At 33.5% G+C, this 21,672-nt stretch overlaps 1 protein-coding gene across 1 annotated transcript in view; it reads right to left on the bottom strand.

Annotated features, from left to right (window-relative positions):
• The window catches only part of Tacr3 (tachykinin receptor 3), a 95,245-nt gene that overhangs the window by 37,490 nt on the left and 36,083 nt on the right, over positions 1–21,672 (bottom strand). The window contains exons 2-3 of the mRNA XM_047567157.1: positions 17,936–18,124; positions 13,752–13,902 (exon numbers count right to left, since the gene is read on the bottom strand). Coding sequence (XP_047423113.1) covers positions 13,752–13,902; positions 17,936–18,124 — 340 coding nt within the window. The remainder of the gene's footprint in view (positions 1–13,751; positions 13,903–17,935; positions 18,125–21,672) is intronic.

The raw sequence follows: 21,672 nt of genomic DNA, 5'->3' as shown, positions 1-21,672 counted from the left end.
AAAGGAAACTATCAGCAATGCAAAGAAAGAGCCTACAGAGTGGGAGAAAATCTTTGCCAATCATACTTCAGATAGAGCACTAATCTCCAGAATCTATAAAGAACTCAAAAAACTCTACACCAAGAATGCAAATAACCCAATCGACAAATGGACTAAGGAAATGAATAGACACTTCACAGAAGAAGATCTACAAGCAATCAACAAACATATGGAAAAATGTTCAACATTCTAGTAATTAGAGAAATGCAAATCAAAACCACCCTAAGATTCCATCTCAACCCAATTAGAATGGCGATTATCAAGAATACAAGCAACAACAGGTGTTGGCGAGGATGTGGGGAGAAAGGTACACTCATACATTGCTGGTGGGGCTGCAAATTAGTGCAGCCACTCTGGAAAGCAGTGTGGAGACTCCTTAGAAAACTTGGAATGGAACCACCATTTGACCCAGCTATCCCACTCCTTGGCCTATACCCAAAGGACTTAAAATCAGCATATTACAGAGATACAGCCACATCAATGTTCTTAGCTGCTCAGTTCACAATAGCCAGATTGTGGAACCAACCTAGATGTCCTTCAATTGATGAATGGATAAAGAAACTGTGGTATATATATACAATGGAATATTACTCAGCCATAAAGAATGATAAAATTATGGCATTTGCAGGCAAATGGATGAAATTGGAGAATATCATGCTAAGTGCGATAAGCCAATCTCAAAAAACCAAAGGACGAATGATATCGCTAATAAGTGGATGATGACACATAATGGGGGGTGGGAGGGGTTAGTGTTAGGGTTAGAGTTATGGTTAGGGAGGGGGCAAGAATGGAGGAAGGAAGGACTGTATAGAGGGAAAAGAGGGGTGGGAGGGGTTGGGGGGAAGGGAAAAAATAACAGAATGAATGAAACAGCATTACCCTATGTAAATTTATGATTACACAAATGGTATGCCTTTACGCCATGTACAAACAGAGAAATAACATGTATCCCATTTGTTTACAATTAAAAAAAATTAAAGAAAAAAAAAGAAACTCAATTGAACTAAAAGCAAACAGAAAATACTGATATATATATATCAACATATACATATGTATATAGTATTGATCTGATTTAAAATTTTAACAGTTGAAAGACAAAACTTCACATTAGTGCATCTTACTTTGTTAAGTACATGCCGTACCAACCTACTGATTAGAAGTTTTTCTTAAGAATTAATTTTTAAGTTGGTTGCTGATACTTAAATTCATTTTTATTTGATTAGTAGTACTGGAAAAAAATTTCCCTGGTTATGGTGTATATATTTTGATTCAATAGTACTGATAATTAAACAAAGACACAAGTAAAAAGTTATTTTTTCTTCCTTAAGCAAAAGGCGGAAAAGATCTGTATAATACAAAAATTAAGAACCCATTGTTTAGAATCAGATTTTCTGGGTGACTGGGTAATTTACTTAACCCATCTAATTACTATTTCATATCTGCAAAATGAAAATAACACAGTGTCTTCCTGATGTGGTTGTCAGGGGCCTCATGCATGCTAGGCAATCACTGTTCCACTTAGCTACACCCTCAGCTCAGGCGAATCCATTTAAACCTCTTAAATCAAGTATAAGTATGGCACACAATAAGTACCAATAAATGTTAGGGCTATCACAAATATTATTCTTTTTATTAGTGATCATAATTAGATTTTTTGGTCTTATAAGCAGAATAAATACAGACTGAATTAACATATTATGAACATTGGTAGCATACACTTTGACACATGTGTTATCCTAGTTATATTCTTTTGTCTATGAATATCCAGTTTTGTGAAAAATCATTTACTGAAGAGGCTGTTCTTTTCCTATTGTCTGTCCTCGGTGTCTCTGTGAAAAATCAGTTGATTGTACATGTGTGATCTATGCATCTGCTGTTATTATAGTACTATGTTGGTATGATTACTAAGACTTTGTAATATGTTTTGCTATCAAGTTGCATGATGCCTAAAATTTTCCTTTAGTATATGAAAAAATGTGCAACATCACTGATCATCAGGAAAATGCAATTTAAAACCATAATGAGATATCACCTTACACTTGTTAGAGTGACTACCTCAAAAAAAAATGAAAAACAAAAACAAATGTTAGTGAGGATGAGATAGGGGAACCATTGTGGAGAATACTTTGGAGGCTCCTCAAAAATACAAAACTTGTAGTATCATGTGATCCAGCAATTTTCACTTCTAGATGTATTTGATGGAATATTACTAATCTTTAAAGAAGAATGAAATTATGGCATTTACTTGTAAGTGGATGGAGTTAGAGAATATCATGCTAAGTGAAATAAGCCAAACCCAAAAAACCAAAGGCTGAATGTTTTCTCTGATATGCAGAAGCTAATTCACAATAGGGGACATAGGGAAGAATAGAATTACTTTGTATTAAGTAGAGGGGAGTGAAGGGAGGGAATGGGTTTGGGGGTATGAAGGATATAATCAAATTATGTTATGTGCATATATGAATATGGCATAATGAATCCTACTACTATGTATAAAAATAAATTTAAAGAAGGATCTATTATAAAGCATAATGACTATAGTTAACAATATATTTTATGTTTCCAAAGGATAAAAATGCAAAAAAGGTAAGTATATGAAGTAATGAATGTTAATTAACTTGATTGAATCATTTGACAATGTTTGTTTATATCAAAACATCACAAAGTAACCCATAAATATATGCAAGTATTATTATAATTTAAAAAAGAATAAAAAAAGAATTTCTCAAATACCAGAATTCTATGAACAATCTATTCAAGGAAATGAATCCAAACTTTCTCAAAAACTTAATGATAAACTTTCTGATTTGATTCAAGTCTTATCTACAATATCACCATGAAAGAGAAAAAGCACTACTGCATTTGGTTTGTTGTTTATCCCATTTTAGAGCAGCACTCACCAATATTGTAATCTCCACATATATGTGGCTCTTTCATTTAAATTTATATAACTAAAAGAAAATAATTTAGTTCCTTTTTTGTAGCAATCATAGTTAAAGTGTTAAATAGATACATGTGGCTAATGGCTACTCTATTGGCTAGTAGCGAGAACATTTCCATCACTGCAGAAATTCCTATTGGAGGGTACCTCTCTACTGTAAGCCACAATGTATAATGGAATGATAAGCGGAGGTAGCAATGGACAAGAGACTGGCTAAGGGTAGTCACAACTTCTCTGCAGTTCAAAGCAGTGGAAAAAAAATAGTTTATATTCCATAGCACCGAATGAACATCACTTGCACAATTAGTAGTTGTGCAAATTTGGGCACCTTTTACTTCCTCAGAGCTTCAAATTCCTGATTTGCTAAATCAGTGAAAACAATGTCTACCAAGTCTGCCTCCCAGGGTTTTTATATGAGAAAGTTCTTTACTTATACTACAAATGACACTCAAACATAAAGTATCATTCTGATACCTACATATCTTTAAACTAATCCTCTAAAAAAATAGAGTCCTGAAAACATTTATCCAAGACTCAAATCTAAACTTTATCACCCATTAATTCTGTGAGGTTGAGACTCAGTTGCCTTTTTATTTAAATAGAAAAAATTTACATAGATACTGTGAGAATTAAATAATAGACATGTAGAAATTATCTACAACTATGACTCACTATAAAAGGTAGGTCAATATTATGCTTAAAAAGATAAATGGCCATTTTATACTTCTTTGCTTTTCTGCCACATGATGTCTTCTGACCTCTGTAACACTTGCATATGTACTCAGATTAAAGTACCTAAAGTAATAGATGGCATTTACTGAGAGCAGTTTTATGTGCTAGGAATTTTTAGAATGTTTAACATATCTTGCCTTATTTAATTTCCACACAACTGTAACCATATGTGTTATTATTTTCATTTCATTTTAGAGGACCTATAAAACTTTCAGAAGCTCAGATAAGGTATATTACTCAAGGTATATACCAGAGCCAGCATTTGAACTTGGCATAATGATTGTAAACTTTTGTTCTCAGTCACTCTATTCTATTATTTAAGAGTAACTTGAAGGATGACATTCATTTATCTACTCATCAACCCATTCCATATTTCCCTTACTTAATATTTATTGTCCATTTCTCTCAAAGTTAATAAACAAGTTTATCCGATTCCATCAATAGAAATAATTTTTAACTAGACAAAAATGATTACAAGAAAAGAAGCTAGAATATTTAAGAAATTTCTAGAATAAACAAAAAATGGAACTTGTCATTGTCAGATTATAGAATATATTTCAAAGCTTCATTAATTTAGACTAGTGTTATGATAATGCATGAAGAGTCAGTTATATCATAGACAGAGAATCCTCATTCAGTCTCAAATACAGTTGATAATTCAGTGTAGTAACTGTGACTTTTGAAGTTATTGTTAAAGATGGAATCCTCAACACCTGTTGGTGGGAACAACAGGTAAACATGTAGAAGATAAATCTGTAAATGCTTCTCCAACTCAGACAAATTCATTTCAGATGGAACTAAGCTTTAAAAATCCATGGGAAGGATAGGATTAAAGATTTACTCATATAGTGATTTTATAAAATCTATTACAATTGATATAATTTTCAATTTGTGTGTGGGTGTGTGTATGTAGTGTATCCTGAAACATTGGGAATTATGATGATTGTTATAGACTTCATATGCTAAAATTTATTTTCTAGATGCAACCCATGATGTCTGAATATGTTCTATCTTCATTGAACCTATAATTGCAGAATGGGAAATGTTAATGGATGATCTACAGAGAAATCTTTTCAAATGATTGTCATGTACTCAAGGACTCTAGATATTTCCTCCTTGAAGTGTTTATCTTTTCTGTTGTTTTTAAGAAGTAAATATGACTAATAAACCAAAAATATAGGCTTTTCAAAGTAATTCCTGTTTATTGCCAGCCCCAAGGAGCAGGGAGAACCTTAATCAAGGGTGTAGACCTGGTGGTATTGGCAATGCACAGTGTGGGCTTGGGAGGCTCTGCTGATTGTGCCAGGTATAGTAGACGGATTTAGCTAGAGGGAACAAATGACTACTGGCTTTGGGTAAGCTTCCCTGTTTCATTTAGAAACATTGTATGGTAATATTTTTCAAACCCATCAGAAGTTTCAGGTATTTTATGACATTGTTTTTTTCTTGGTTCTTCATTTTAAGATAGTAAGTCTTCTTAGGGTACCAACTCTACATTTTTTCATCTTCCTTTACTGAGTTAAAATATCACTTTCTTATATCTTTCTGCAATTTCAGAAAGATGTAAGACAGATACATTCTAATTGTGTTCAGTGATTTATCAGCTAAAATAGAAACTTTTCTAAAATACTTGTATGAAAAATAAATGGTAAATAATTGTGTATTTCTGTATAAAATTCTTATAATATTTACTTTTTTATTTTGGGGGGAGATGTTTTGAGATATGACAGAAATTTAATATATTTCATGGTTCTTGATTTTCATTTCCCTAGAAAACTTACTATAAAAATGTTTGGTTAATTTTTTCCCATCTGTTTTTATTGGTGCACTTAGTTGTACACAATGGTGGAATTCATTGTAGTATATTCATACATGCACACAGTATAACAATATAATTTGGCCAATATAATTTTCTTTTCCCTCCCCTCCTCCCTCCCTTGGTTCCTTTCCTGTACTCTACTGGTCTTCCTTAGATTTTCATGAGACCCCCCCCCCACCTTTCTTTACCTTTTTCCTAAAATATTTGGTTTATATCTACATGATATTTTAAAAAGAAAGTAGAACACATGAGTGTGTAAAAGATGTAATTATTAATTAGTAATATGAGTAGCAATAAAGCATCAGTACGATGAACAATTGAGGAAAGATGCATGGAAATAAGTGGAAGTGTGTTGCAGAGGTGTGTAAATGAGAGTACTTAAAGATATGTCAACCACAACTTTGGCATGTGTGAGCTCAAACATCTATCATGATATGTTAATATTGGAGTCAAAGTCATCTGGTCAATTCAAGTTTATTTTTTTATTTGTTCTTTTTAGATATACATGACAGTAGAGTGTATTTTGACATAATATACATACGTAAAGTATAACTTATTCTAATTAGGATCCCATTCTTGTGGTTGTACATGATGTGGTTCTTTTTTTTTTTTTTTAAATAAAGTCAAGTACAGAAAGAGAAAATGGTTATGAGGACAATATCAGAAAAGTTTTAGTCTATTCACAAAACCAGCATTTCAACAGTTTCTCAATAACTGTACTCTGCACATTTATTACTATTGATAAGTGCAGTGAATTCTTCTAGAAGAATCTGTACATATTTTGTTACTTAGATTGTTACAGCTGGGTACTAAAGGACTTTACAACAGTGAAGCTAAAGTTCAGTTCAATAACATAAAATATGATGTAAATGTTAAAACACAGAGAAGTCAATGTGTTGTCAAATTCTTGGTTCAGATTTTTTTGATGGATATTTTTGAAGAGTAAGAGGTTTAGTTTATAGGCTAAACTGGAAAAATGAAAAATAACTCTTTTTCCCCTCACTGCGGTTGTTGCTGTTTTTGTTACTATGATTAAATGCACTCAGGGAATTTTCCACTGAAATTTCTCATTATAATTAATGCATAGAAAATTTTAGGGTCCTTGGGAACTAGTATTATGCTTAATATAATTTATCTTTTTCAATTAGTGCATTATCATTATACATAATATTGTGGTTCATTTTGACATAATTATATAAGCATGAAATACAAGTTGCTCCAATTCAGTCTCTAGTACTTTTCCTTTCCTTCTTCTCCTCCCTCACCTCATTCAATTTCCTCTTCTTTACCAGCATTCCTTCCATTTATTTATAGTTTTTAAAATCGGAGATTTATAGATATACATAAAAGTGAAATTCCCTGGGCTACATTTATATGTGTACATAGGATAGTTTGGTTAATTTCATTCCACTGTTCCTTTTCTCCTTTCATCTTCCCCTGCCTCCAATCCCCTTCCTTTTACTTCATTGGCGAAGCCAGAACTGGGGACAGGCAGTTAGTGTAGAAATAGGGGATCAAGTCTAATGGAGAAAATGGAGGCCATGAAAGCCATCTGCCTCCGGAAGTTGGAGACTGCCCCTGGGAGAATGGAATGTAAAGGATCTCTGGAGCCATTGATTACCAGATTTACCTGCCCTTATTGAGGACTGCAGGCAAGGAGCTGCTAATTAATGCCCCCTGGGCACTAACCTGGCTGAATCACTTTGGCCCTTCCCCTACCTATTCGCTTCTCACTTTATGCATCTCACCTGCAAAACCAGGCCTAGTCACATAGGCAGGAAGGAGAGATAAGCGGGGAGAGAACTGGAGAACAAAAGAGACCTTAACCTATAAAGAATGTAGGGTGTGCTCACTTCTTGGGACTTTAGAACATCAGCTGTGGCCCCCTTCTCCCTCCTGGGAGAGGTCTCTGTTATTACCTTTGAATAGAACCTGCTTAATATGCTAAATCTTACTGTAATGTTAGGATTAGCCTGCATACTCTTCCTTATAATACTTGCAGTTCTTAACTGTTTGTGGTCCATTTTCAACAAAAGAATCACAAGGGTTCAGGTCAATCAAGTCCCCCTGAAGGAATCCCTTGTCCAAATTAATAAAAATTGGGGAAATGTTGGGAGAAATCCTAGTTCTTGACTGGCAGCAGTGAACTCCTTAAGTGTGTAAGGAAAACTTGCAGGGAGGAGCGTTCTGCTTCTCCTACCTAGGAAAGTAAACAACTGCCCCAAGTTGACTCAGTGTTACCAAGGGGACCTGTATAGGAACCTGGTGGTCTGATCCCCCGTGGCACATTGTAATTGGGCAGGAAATCTATAAAATGTATGGCTGTTTCCGCAATAAATGAGTTTGCAGGCTGCTCACCACAAGCCTGCTTCCACCCAACTCCTGGAGTCTGGGGTCTTGACTCCGCGTCCTTACCAGCATCTGAGCTAGCCTGGCACAAACTACACACTGGTCTCTTCTATTTTCATGGGATTCCCCCTGCCCAATCTGCTCCACCCGCTTATTTTGTTCTAGCTTCTACATGTGAGAAAACATTCAACCCTTGACTTTCTGGGTCTGGCTTATTTCATTTAGCATGATGTTCTCCAGTTCCATCCATTTACCCGCAAATGTCCAAATTTCATCTATTTTCTTTTCTTTTTTTTTATGGCTGAGTTCTTACTCCATTGTGTATATATACCATGTTTTCTTTATCCATTCATCTGTTGACAGGCATCTGGGCTAGTTCTGTAACTTGGCCATTGTGAACTTCGCTGCTATAAACATTGATGTGGTTGTGTCAGTATAGTATACTAAAATCTACAACTATTCTAATGAATTCTTATTTAATTGGATATTAATGCCTGGGCATGAATTCTCATCCAATTTTAGGTTCTCCATATTGGAAAAGGTACAAAATGGCACAAGAAAAGGAACATATCAACATGGAATAAGTGTCTGCTATGTAGAAGGCACAATGCTAAGTATGAGAACCATAGAATTTCAATTCCAAAATTAAAATTTTAATTAAATTTTTAAATTACAAATTATAATTTAGTTGAAATATAGTAATATAACTGTCTTCAAATCTCCATGATTTTGAGAAAATAGGATGTAAGAAAGCTAGAGAGATTTATCTAAGATCATACTTAAGTAAGGCAATAACTGGAATACAAACCTTCAACATAAAGTGTGCACAGTCTATCATGATCATGGCACTGTACTTTTGGCATTCATACGTCTTGAATCAGATACCTAATATCTTTCTCTGTAGATTTAGATAATTGACATTATCACAGAACTGGTATTCTTGTTATGGATCAGACTTGAACAAAGCAGCTCTGAGGGCAGAGCTCTGTGGCATGTGAAGGGTCTTTCCCCTTAATTTTGGTACTCTTCCTCAGCACAGATGGAGTGTCTGCCTTCAGGCAGTACCACATAACTTGTAGAATTCACAAGGATATCACAAGACTGAAAAGCATTTTTCCTAAATTCAGACAAACTTTGTGTGTGACATATCCACAATAAGAATTTTTAACAGATGATTTTTGATGAATGAATTGAGCTTGATCTTACTCTTCAGAACATTTCTACTCTGTATTCTATCTAGCCACAATTTCTTCTTTTATATATACATGTTAATTTAATAATTATGATCAGTATAGCATTAATGATGTTTTATATCTAATTCATGTTTCTCTTACTTAGTATAATTTATTTCTTCCCATCTTGCTACTCTCTGGCCTTCTAGCATTTATGTTCTAGATAGTGACTCCAAGTTGCCATCAGGGATTCATCTGACTCATTCACACATATATTTTGGGATGTATTTTGCTATTGCCAAGAATCTTAAATTAAATCATTTATAGGAGAATGCCACTACATTTTTCCCACTCAAGTTGGAAAGAGATAGTCTCTATTTATGTAAGAAATATGTGGGAAAGATGGATGACAAATCTCTGTTTCCAAATTGAGTGATTTTAAGTTGAAATGACATGGATTTAGTTAGTTTTAGATAATATTTATAATAAATATTACTAATGACTGAGGAAATATATATGGTTTTCCTACATAGAATCACTTAAGGAAACAATGATATTAGCAAGACTGAAAAAAATGTTAAAGTGCATTTGATTTCTATACCAAAACATCCTAATTAGGACATCAGTTAGCACCTGCATTCATTTCCTTCTCACCCTGCATTTGGTTTTAGGCAAGTGATTTTAGGTAAGGAATCATGAAATTTTAGATTCTTTTTAGATATATCATTCTAGGTTCTATACATGATATCTCATCCAGAAATACAAAATTGTGTGTTAAATTTGCTCGTGAATTGAACATTAGATATTTAAAATATAACTTTTCATATGCCAAAACAATACATTAAATTAACAACTAATGTTTCAAGTTTTGTTGTGTAATTATTATGACTTTACATAGATAGTTTTAATAATTTTAACACATGGGATTTTTGTCAAGGTTTTAATAGATAGCCAAAATCTGTGACTATATCTACTAATAAGTAGAATAACATAGATGAGGGTCAGTATACTTTTCTAGGTAGTATTTATTTTCATTCTGGAATATCATAATCAATAAAACATGCTCAGCTAACAGTATAATATCAGAAAAGCATTCTCTCTTAAGAGTTCATAAAAATGTAATAACTCCAATTTCTAAATTAAATAGTATAGCAGTATGAAATAGTTCACATTTCCAGAAGGAGAGCTTTACAAGATTATTAACCAACTGCCATTGAAGAAAGAGAATAAACTTTAACCAGTCTTTGAGAATTGTGTGACCTTAATTGATATTTTGTATTTTCATCTAGTTGAATATACTTTTACTTGAAGTGCAGGGATTCATAATTTAACTACTTTGCTACAATAAAGAGACTCATTATTTTAAGACATTTAAATAGACAACATATTTAAAGCCAATGGGTATAAAACATATGGGATTTTAAAACAGGATATATATTATAAATTAAAGATACCCTTGGTTGTGTTATGAGGTATACAAAGTGCTTTGAAACTATAAAGTACATTACATAGAAGTTTCTGAATGTATTGTTTGTTATCATTTCTTTTTCTTCTATCAAGGGCCAGTTCTATAGATGCGAGTAAAATGTTGGAACACTTCTCCAGATTGCTCTGGATCTTATTAAGCTTCTTGGAGTCATAACGGTTAAACACTGGTTTTCAGATTCAACACTGCAGTTTTAATGATGAGGTATTTATGGAGGTAAGTTGACATATTACTCAAAATTAATAGTCTTTTTACCCAGTGCTTACTGCAAGCAGCGGTATTACTCTCAAAATTTATAATCTTAGACAGAATATATGTAAAATGGAGGGGTGGTTAATCATAACTTATCTGGAAGTTTCATATTAGTTAAAATATAAATATATAAGTGAGAAATGTGAGGTACTCATACTGGCTCTTCTTCAAATCATTTAATTCTCAAGATTAGAAACTGAGCGTAATACTAAATTTTACAGGAGGAGAAACAGAAGTCATGTTCCCCAAGAACTGTGATGCTCTCTCAGTGACCTAAGATTTCGTCAGCTTTTATTTATTCTTGTACATCTATGTTTAAGAGTCAATAAATATCTACCAATTTTTATTTTTAAGAGGATGGCTCATAATTGTTTATGGAGATTTTTTCCCCCAACAGTCATACTTAATTTAGACTATTATAGCCAAGACTTTTGTTTGTATTTTCTCTCTCAAGTCCAGTCTGTATTATCAAGGATGTGATCTCTGGTAGACAACCCATGATAAAACAGTAAGTCCAAGGTAAGACATATCTATTTGTGACCACATAAAAATGTGAAGATATCACGATTATCAGCAATATGTACAATTCAAATCATCCCAGAACAATAGTTTGATTTAAGATGGGTACAATTATTATGTGTCATTCAAAAAAAATTCAGTAGCAATTTATTAAAAAGAATAAATTAAGACAAGATGTGTTTTGAAATTTTAAAATTTAGAGCAAATCAGTATTACTGTCCACATACTGATAGTCGAACACCATGAATGAGTGTGCTGCATTAAATCCAAGGACAACGGTATTTCTTATAAGTCCCTGGCTTGAATTTAACTTTGCATTATTTCAGCTCAGAACACAATCTGAGAGGGAGAAAAACAGACCAGAACTTTTAAGTGTTCTCCTTTACTGAAATGTTCTAGAAGAGTCACACTCCCAGTTTGAGCTGATATTACTTTGAAACTTTAGAGTAATGAAATCAAAAGGGAAAATTTATGCTTCACTCTCATAGGCTACACAGGGGCAAAGTAAAAAAAACACTTCTTGGTTTTGTTTCCTCTGGAACTTTAAATTCAAAAATAAAGAACTGAGATTAAGTTTTAATTTCTTCCTAGAAAAATACTACATGTGGAAAAAAATTCTCTGTAATCTATAATTATGGGCTTTTTAAAATTTGTGTAGAAGTGAACAGGGAAAGGGCAAAACAGAAAAAGATCTATAACAATAAGAAATAAAAGGTAACTAAGTAGGTAATACAAAGAAAATTATTCTGAAATATGTAAAACATCACATCAATTGTTTAATCTGTTGACATTCAAAACATAATTATAAGAAATTATTCTAAGAAAAGAGTATCTTGTAATAAGAGCAAAATATTAGAAAATAAGGGTTGAAATTGCAAAAGTGACAAACTTCAGATAAGATCAACATATTATTGGAGTTCGACTTTTAGTGATTTTTTTAGATATTAAAGGCATAGTTTAGTGGTTTGTGCCTATCATTTTTAAGGTTAGTTTTTTGAAAGACAAATAAAATCATGCACATAATTCGTAGACATATGTATGTAGCCTGACATGAGAAAATTAATGTGGAAAAATATAATGCTTGCTCATAGTTTTCAATACTAGAGACTATTATAAGTATTAGCTGGGCATAAGCCTTGTCTAGCATTATTTGTCAATATCAAAGAAAAAACATGGTACTAAAATGGAATCCTTTTGCTACATTATATTTTTTAAACCTGAATGGTCATTGTTAAGTGAGTGTACATCATTAATTAGTTTTAAGACTTTGAGAAATTTTTATAGGAAATGCCCATGTGGTTGTTAGTAGTTTTACATAAATAAGTTAATCATAAACGGAACAAATAATAATTATTAATCTGCTCATTTATCTTGAAATAAACCTCCCCAGTATGCATTAGGCTCACATCAATTGGAGAGAAGATGATGGTATAAGATACTTTTTAATTTCACAAATTTAAAAAAAAATCTTTCATTGAGTCACACAATGATAGTTGGAAAAAAAATCTTTGAAAAAAATTCTAGGGAAACATCAATCCTGCTTGTTTTAGAGGTTTTCTTATTAAATGTGTAATAGTCAGAAATAGGCTTTTTCTATCAAAGAATCGTAAAAGAGCACTAATACAGTTCTCATTCCTTAATCAGATATACGTGATGACTGACTGGATCAGGGGAAAAAGAGAGGAAAGAAGAGGAGGGGAAGGGAGGGGAGAGGAGATGAGGAGAGAGAAAGGGAAGAGGCAGGATAGACACAGAGGAATTATAGCACTTTCTAAGGGAGATGTCATTCCTGGAAGATTATAGAGTCCATCATCACAGTCACTCTGTTCAATCAAGGTCAATGATAGCTAGAGTTGCCTAAATAAAATCATCTGGGATTCCATTTAAAGGGAAATTTTGGCAATTTCAGGTGGAATAAATCAGAATATTCTGCAAAAGGTGATTTAAAAAAAAATGTCCTGCTGTAAGGAATTAACTCTTGTTCTACCAGGCACTAATATTCTGTTATTTTGCATGGACAGTGGCTTACAGAATGACAACATAAAGAGAGAACGAAAAAGAAAAAAAATTGTAAAACAAAGGAAAGAAGACTTTTTTTCTTTTCTTTTTTTTGGTACCAGGGATTGAACCCAGGGGTACTCAACTACTGAGCTACATCCCCAGTCCTTTTTTATATTTTATTTAGAGACAGGTTCTCGCTGAGTTGCTTAGTACCTTGATAAACTGCTAAGGCTGGCTTTGAACTTGTGATCCTCCTGCCTTAGACTCCAGAGCTGCTTAGATTACAAGTGTGTGTCACCATGCCCAGTGGAAAAGGAGACATTTTGAAAAGTGAAAGTAGAATATCAAATTATATTATATTAAAATGCCATGACTAGGTTTTCCTCTCTCTGATGTGTGCCACAGTTTGCCCAATGCTAGGTGAATTATGCGGAACAGTACCTTTCGTTTGGCCTTCAGCTGCTCATGATACTTGTCACAGGTATCTCCTGGGATCTCTCCTCCCCAGAGAGTAATCCCAACGATGGTATACGTGATACCCATGATGAGTAACGGGAAGCAGTACACCAAAATAATGACAATAATGTGGTACCTGTGAGGAATAAGAAAAACACACTGAAGAATCTTTTGGAATAAAATATGTAGAACTTCAAATTTGTTCAGTTTTGAATCATAATAAAAAATGCCAAAGATTATTTTCACTTTATGTCCTCATTTCACAAGTTGATCTAAATGTCATGCTTAGTGTCACCTGGAGTCATGTTTCAAATGCTGCCAGTTGACCTAGGTTAGCCTTTGTATATGAAAGTGTGTAACTGTGGTAAAGTGCTCATTTAATCTATGCATATTTCCTTTGCTTAGTATAGAGAATGAATGCCTTTCCTCTGCTTGGTTCTCTACTTAGTAATTATTCAGCTAAGCTAGTAAGTGTATTATCAGAGGAGAAGGGAAGGTTAGAATAAGCTAATCTGTTGACATATTTTCTTTTATGTAGGACTATTTTATATATCTTTGAAACATCAAACATATTGGAACTAAATTGTTTTTCATCTAAACAAAAATAAAAAGTAAGTAGGTACTCTGAGCTAAATCGAATACAGGAGTTATTTGTGATTTTTAAAAATCGGGTAAAGATGTGCATTTTTTCCAAAGTCATGGTGCATTTTATTTTATTAACTTGGTACATAACATGCATACAAATATTAGTCATCATTGATTAGCAAATTGAATTCTAGGATTCCATAGCTTTCAATCAAAATTATATTCAATTAGGGAGGAGTAAAAGCTTATGGAATAATTTAACAGCCTAAATTTTACTAACTTTTGTGTGACTGTCATTTTCTTAGGAAGACTCTAAAGTAATTGAGTAGTTTGTTTTAATAGACTTATCAATACCTGTCCTTTTTATTTCATTTTTTTCCATTTCCTAGCAGCTTGGAGTATCTGATTTAATGTTTAATGTCAATGGGGAGTGCTCCAGTAACTGTGGGCATGCGGGGAAGGAATCCCTCAGGCTTGCGCTCCTTGAGACTGCACCTTTGGGATAATGGAGTAGGGAGATAATTGCAGCACCAACCTGCTGAATTATATATTATCTAGAGCCATCTGTCCGTCCTGTGTTTCCAATTTTGTTATGTATTTGTGCTTGATTGACGACCTTGTTCCCATTCTAGCACCTAGAATTTTTGGCTCCAATAAATGGACCAATGATCAACATCCAAAATTCCAGAAATCTGCAGCAGTCTAGTAAAAAATGACACAAAGCCTTGGGCTAGAGGAAATGCCTCATTACCTGAAAGGAAGAAAAGCCTAAGATGTACTTCATGATCATGATTGTTTCTCTTGCTGTGTTTGCTTGGACTGGACAGCAAGTCCACGGACCTGCTTCTCACTTCCTACCTGATAAGTGACTTTCTTAGTGTTGCTTCCTGAACTAAACCAACATGGAATCATTTCAAAGTACATTTCAATAGCCAAAGGGAGACAAACAAGCTTCTTATACAAAAAAAAAAAAAGAAGAAAAATGAATAATGCATCTGTTTTATTCCATGTGGTTAATAGAATATACATCACCCCTGGGAACAGTTTCTACAACGCTGTTTGGATATTGAAATGTTACAGAAGTAGGTCTTGTTCTGCCTCACTCTGCCCTTAGTTAATGAAAATTCACACTTTCCAGGTAGGACTCTTAGCACAGTGTCTTTGAGTCAATTGTAGCTGGGTACATTCTCATCAGTTTGCCTTAAATAGACAACTCATTAGTTGATTATGACTTGTTTTGATTTTTCTCACTTGGAGTTCATTGAATTCTTACTTCTGACAACTTCCTTTAAAACAACATGGTGGTGAACTTTATTTGATAGTACAATTAAAAGTGACTTTGGATGATCATTCAAGTTGATATTCATTCTAACTAGATAAAAGGTAATGATCTGTGGTTCCAGGAAGCTGATTCTACTTTCTGCTTCCACAGTCTGCTTCAAAAAACTGTCTGACTTCATCAATAAAGACCAAGTTTACAACTTCTGATGATCATCCCAGTTAAGATTCATTCCTTGTGCTGTTTCTTTACCAGGGGAGAAGAATCCCTCTGGAATAAAATGAAATTAATTCTATGCCCTAGTATGTGTAGGTTTCTTGCTTGTGCAAAATTTAGCAATTTCCAGGAAACATTTCTTGTTCCACACAAAGAATGGGACAGTCTTAGAGCTCTTATTTCCTACTTTATTTTAATTAGTAAAGCTTTAAGTCCTTTTTATAGCAGACTTGGAAAAGATCATATTTAGAATTTTTAGCATAATTTTCATTAAAGATTTTCAACTGATAAAGTACGTAGTAGGTTAAAATGCATGTCTGTGACCTTTACTCCTTGACTAGCTTAAAACAAATAACAGAAGACTTCCTATTTTTAGTCAAAATTTAATGTACTATAAAATAAAATAATTTTCTACTAATTTGTAAGACCAGAGAAAGCCTTCAAAGGTAAACCTTTTTCTAAAGAATTCATTTGTTCTTTTTAGATATACATGATTGTAGAGTATATTTTGACATATTACACATACATAGAATATAACTTATTCTTTATCAGTCTGCATTAATAATGGCTGTAACTTGGTCCCAATCTGTTTGGTCATAGAGAGAGTGACAACACCTGTGTTTGACTTTTTTCCTCATTATTCTCAGAAAAATTGAGGACTGGTGGTGAGAAAAGATGTGCGATGATAGCTGATCTCCCATCTTCATTTATTTCGTAATTCTTTGGAAAACTTATAATCATTCTTTCCCTTTCAGTAGCTAGAAATTTAGAGTAGTTGAAATCTGTGGAAATGAAAACTGTTGCGGGCCAAAAATGTGACATATTTGCAAACAATTCTTAAATTGATTAACTAGTTATACTGTAGCTTTGTGAAATAAATTGCAGTGATGTTGTAAAACTGTTCCTTGTGGTATCTCTGACCTTAAATAAGTGTTTTCTCCCCTCCAATGTGGCTGTAAACAGTGGCACCTATTATAGTATGTTTTTTTTAATGTTTCATATGACAACTACCTTAATTTTACATGTATTTCATCTTTGAAAATCAGCCTGTTTTCCTATATGAATTGTGTGTGTGTGTTTGTGTGTGTGTGTGTGTATGTGTGTGTGAGAGAGAGAGAGAGAGAAACAGAGAGAAACAGAGAGAGAGACAGAATACATATTGTATTTAACTTCTTTGGCAGTTTTAATTCTGTATTATTCTACACTGTTTCAAGTGAAAGGGAGAAAATGTTGGGGGAAAAGTCAATGGAGAAGTAATTCAGTAAATAAATAATTTAAGGATGATAATGTTATACAACTGTTTTATTACTAATAATGAACAGAATATAGCACTCAGTTTAATAAATGCTGCCTGATTCTCCTTCAATAAGTGCCATCTAATGTTTTTCTTCAAAAATCTAGATAAAATGAGTACTTAAATGATGACTATTATTTGAACAGTTTCTTAGTTTTAAAGGAAAAATTAGGTCATTAAAAATAGGAAAATATTTTATTGTAATCAAATTCAAATGATTGAAATTCAAATATAATCAAGTATACGATTATGCTGTTTTTCCCTTTTGTTTTTCTTCGGGTGGATCCAAAGTAAAAAATACCAAATTCTGGCATACAGCATTCCTAATTCCTTTCCAAACTAGTGCTCAGGTTTCTTAATGCTGAAACAAATGAACACAGACCAAATCAAGCCAAGGCAAAATTAAAGGACCTGCCAGGACCTTCCTTCCCTTCTGCCAGGTTCCCTAAAAGAGCAATCAACACTTTTGGGTTTGGTTCCTCTATGTGCGCATCTCAATCAATAACAACCCTACTTTCCTTTGCACATTGCTTTCATCTGTTATCACTACCTCCAGGAAACTCTCCAGTGCTGTCCCATGTGGAAATCATCACATTTCCAATTAAAACCTTTGTAACTTATTCAGACTTTCTGACCACATCACACTGTCTTATAGTAATTTTACATGTTTCTTTTCCCATGTAATATGTGAGCCCTAAGGAAAACATCTATGTCTTATTAATTTCTGCTCCCAACCACTATTTTCCTAAGTGTCTGATATTTTGAATTGAAAATGATAGCAGAGGTTTAACTTACGTGAAGTGTTGTTTGGGACCTTCTGGCCATTGCACGTAGCAAAGAGTACGGCTGGGCATGACTTTGATTTTGGAATAAAGACACTGGGGAAAGGCAAGAAGAAATGCAAGAATCCAAATACTTCCAATGACAATTCTGGTAGCTGTGGCAGACAGTCTGGGTTTCAAGGGATCGATAATGGCCATATACCTATATGAAAACAAAGAAGAGTTTGTTGGTTCTTTTGATGTTGAAGTTTAAAATGAACTTCAAAGGTATTTCTATAGGTACACTTATCTCTGTTCTGATAAATGAGTTGATAAGGATTTGGGGGTGTACAAATTTGGCAGTAGTCTGAGGAACCAGGCAGATCTAGGTTCAAATTCTATTCTGACTGTTGCTTAAACTTTTTCAATCTCATTATTTTAAAAATAGAAATAAGAACACCCACTTAGGGGTGCAGTAAGATCAATAGAAATAATGTAAGTGAAAGGTATTGATTGTTTGGTGCTTTGCCTAGCATGTTATTGGAATTCATAAATGTGTGCTGAATTAAATTCGAAAGGCACATAATAAGTGCTTAAAAATACTAGTTCCTTTCCATCATTTCTTTTCTGTCAGTTTAACATCTTAAAAAAATTCTGACAAAGCAATGTGGATAGGACCTATATAATTGACAAAGATGGGTAACTACTGTGAAGGATGTGGTCAACATACTCATTTAAAACTAGCAAAAGACAAATTCAGGATTCAGGTAAAGACTGATAAATCAAATTTGATTGAGGCCATGGTTTCCTGTTATCCACCAAGTTTAACTCATACTTCATTGTGCAAATCTTCCTGGTATCTAACCTAGTGCCATTACAACTGTGTAACTGGAAAACATAGTGGTAATGGGAAAATACATCTGAGGCTTTACAGAACACACTTATATGTGACTGTCACAGTGAAACATGGGAAGCTGGGAACTCTGAATGTGATTAAGAAAGTTAAGTCTTATTCCTTCGGTAAAACTAGAAACAATGTGCCTCAGAGAAATAATTTTCAGTTTTAAATTGGATATACTATGGCTAATTGCCAAATTTTGGCCAATGTTTAAAGAAGAAAATAATATATAATATTAAAATTTAATATTTCTATCAATAAAACATAACATGTAAATTGTTTTTACTGTTGGCTATTTTGTGTTTTCACAGACATTTTAATATACATAAAATTTTCAAAGATTATACTTCGGTCAAAGAATGATTATTACTTACCCTTAAACACTTTAAACTTAAGAAAAAATAATTCAAATTAAGGATAATTCCTTGGGTTATTTATTTCTCTTTGTGTAACAATTAGATCTTTAGTAGCTATACTGGAAATTATGTATGAACTATTCTTAATATTAACTTTAGTTACAGTTTTCCTAAAGCAATATCCTTCATTCATTGTGTTTGGTGGCTAATAGGCAAATATGAATCTTAGACATAAAAAAAATCATATTTGTCCTTCAGTGATTGGCTTATTTCACTTAGCTGGAGGATTCCACATGTCCGAGGTTCCTAACAATAGTGAAATTCAGAGAAGCTGAGAGTAGAATGGTGATTGCTAGGGGTGGCAGGAGAAGATGAGAAATTGTTGCTTAATGGGCACAAGCTTCAGGTTTGAAAGAAGAAAACTCCAGAGATCTGCTGCAGTACCTTAATTTTCAAGTGGTATAGTTAACTTTCAAATATGTTCAGAGGATAGATCTCATGTTAAGAGATCTGTTGTTACCACAGGAACAAAATAAAACAAAACAACCTCCCTCCCCAACATAACGCAAGGAGAACTTTGGAGGCAATGGATATGTTGAGTATCTTGCTTGTTGTGATTATAGTACAGCTGTATGTGCTTGTTCAAACGCATCAAAAAGTGTATGTTAAACAGGTACAATTTTTGCGTTTCAAGTATATGTTACTAAAACTTAAAAGTAGAAAAAAATTAAAAAATTATAAAATAAACCTTGGTTTAGGAAAACAAAATGAACCACATAAAGAATGAATAGTTAAATGGAAGACAATTTAAAATTCAACTCTCATGTTTATGTTGAAGATATTGCAAGCAACAATTTTTTGCAACCCATGGCCATTTTATACATTTAGTACCTAGAGTAATGTAATCAAGCAAATAATAACATCTTTATTTTACAGAAAAAAATTGAGTTTAAAGTGATTAAACAAATTATTCATAATGAAAGGAGAATGAAAATTCCTATTGATCTTCTATTTGGGTAAGGGAAAGAACTGGAATTCTTAATTAGTTCTGTCAGTATCCAAAGTCCATATAGTTACTAATTATAGCTTTTGAATAGAGCCATTCATCTGAAGAATTGTGGAAGAGAAAAAAAAGGTAACATTGATAACTTCCCAAAGAATCAGAGTAGTATTATGCTTTTGAATCCAAAACATTTATGCGTAATATTAAAGACAAAATCAAACATATGAAAACAAGAATTGCATGTTAGGTCTCCACTGCCATTGATGATAATCCACACAGTATTTACCACAGTATATTATATGTGTTTCCCCAGCCAACACTTGTCAATAAATTTTACTATAGTACTGAAATAAATATTCCTGAATTTTATTGTAATATTTTGCTTTTTACTTGACCTGGAAGTTTATACATGCCATTTGAATATTTATACAGTTACTTTTATAAGACTAAAAAGAGTCTTACATGGCCGCAGACAATTCAGAATAAATGGCAAATTTCTTATTGATTTATTTGATTACTTATCCTAATATTACATGTTATTTACTGATAGATGGACTATTTCTTCAGTGAATTATGTGGAAACAATGTTCTCACAAAATAAATAATATCTTAGTAAGAATAAAAATATTGAAGCTTGAAGCAGGCATGTTTGCCATTTCTGGTCTGTCCTATTATTCATTTTTCCAACAAAACATTTATTGAAAGCTTCCTCAGTATTTCAAACGCTATGATAATACAACACAGGGCAAAAATAACCTTCATAGATCTCACAGTTAATGAAATAGATAGATACTAAATTAATCTATTTTCTGTTTGCTATTAAAAAAATACTTGAAACTGGGTACTTTCTGTAGAACAGAAGCTATTTAGCTCACAGTTTTGGAGGCTCAGAGATGAGACACTGGATCGGCCCAGCTCTAGCGAGTGCCTCAGGGTGGATGGCACCTCAAAGGCAGAAGCACTTGTCAGAGGAAACACCACATGGCAAGACAGGAAGCCAGAGAGTGAGGCGGGACCAGGCTTGCTCTCACAGGAAGTAATGGGGATCCCTGGAGAACTCTGTTAGGCCTCTGAGAGGGCAGCCCTGGTGACCTAACTGTACTCCACTAGGCTCCACCAACATAAAATCCCAACCACCGTTTAAAGCCACCACCCTAGGGACCAAGCTTCCAACACATGAATCCCTGGGGGACAAATCACACCCAAACTGTAGTAAAATATAACCAAATAATCTCACCAATAATAAAATTCACAAATGTGACAATTGTCATAAAGACAAGGCCAAGTGGATGCATTAACTGAGAAAAACATGTTGAGACTGTATATTGGTATTCCCTAAGACATGTCATTCGGGGTTGAAATGTGGAAGGGTAAGTGGACAAGGTGGCAGAAAAGTGAGGGTTGCAAAGAAAATTTCTGGGGGAATGGACAGCATGTGGAATACTCCTGTGTAGATGGAGTTGTTAGGGGTTGGATTGTGTCCCTTCTGAAAAGATATATGGAAGACCAAATAC

Source organism: Sciurus carolinensis, chromosome 10 (assembly GCF_902686445.1).
Source record: "Sciurus carolinensis chromosome 10, mSciCar1.2, whole genome shotgun sequence".
NCBI classification, from domain to species: domain Eukaryota; kingdom Metazoa; phylum Chordata; class Mammalia; order Rodentia; family Sciuridae; genus Sciurus; species Sciurus carolinensis.
Note: the sequence above shows the minus strand (reverse complement) of the source record. Positions and strands in the feature narration are given on the sequence as shown.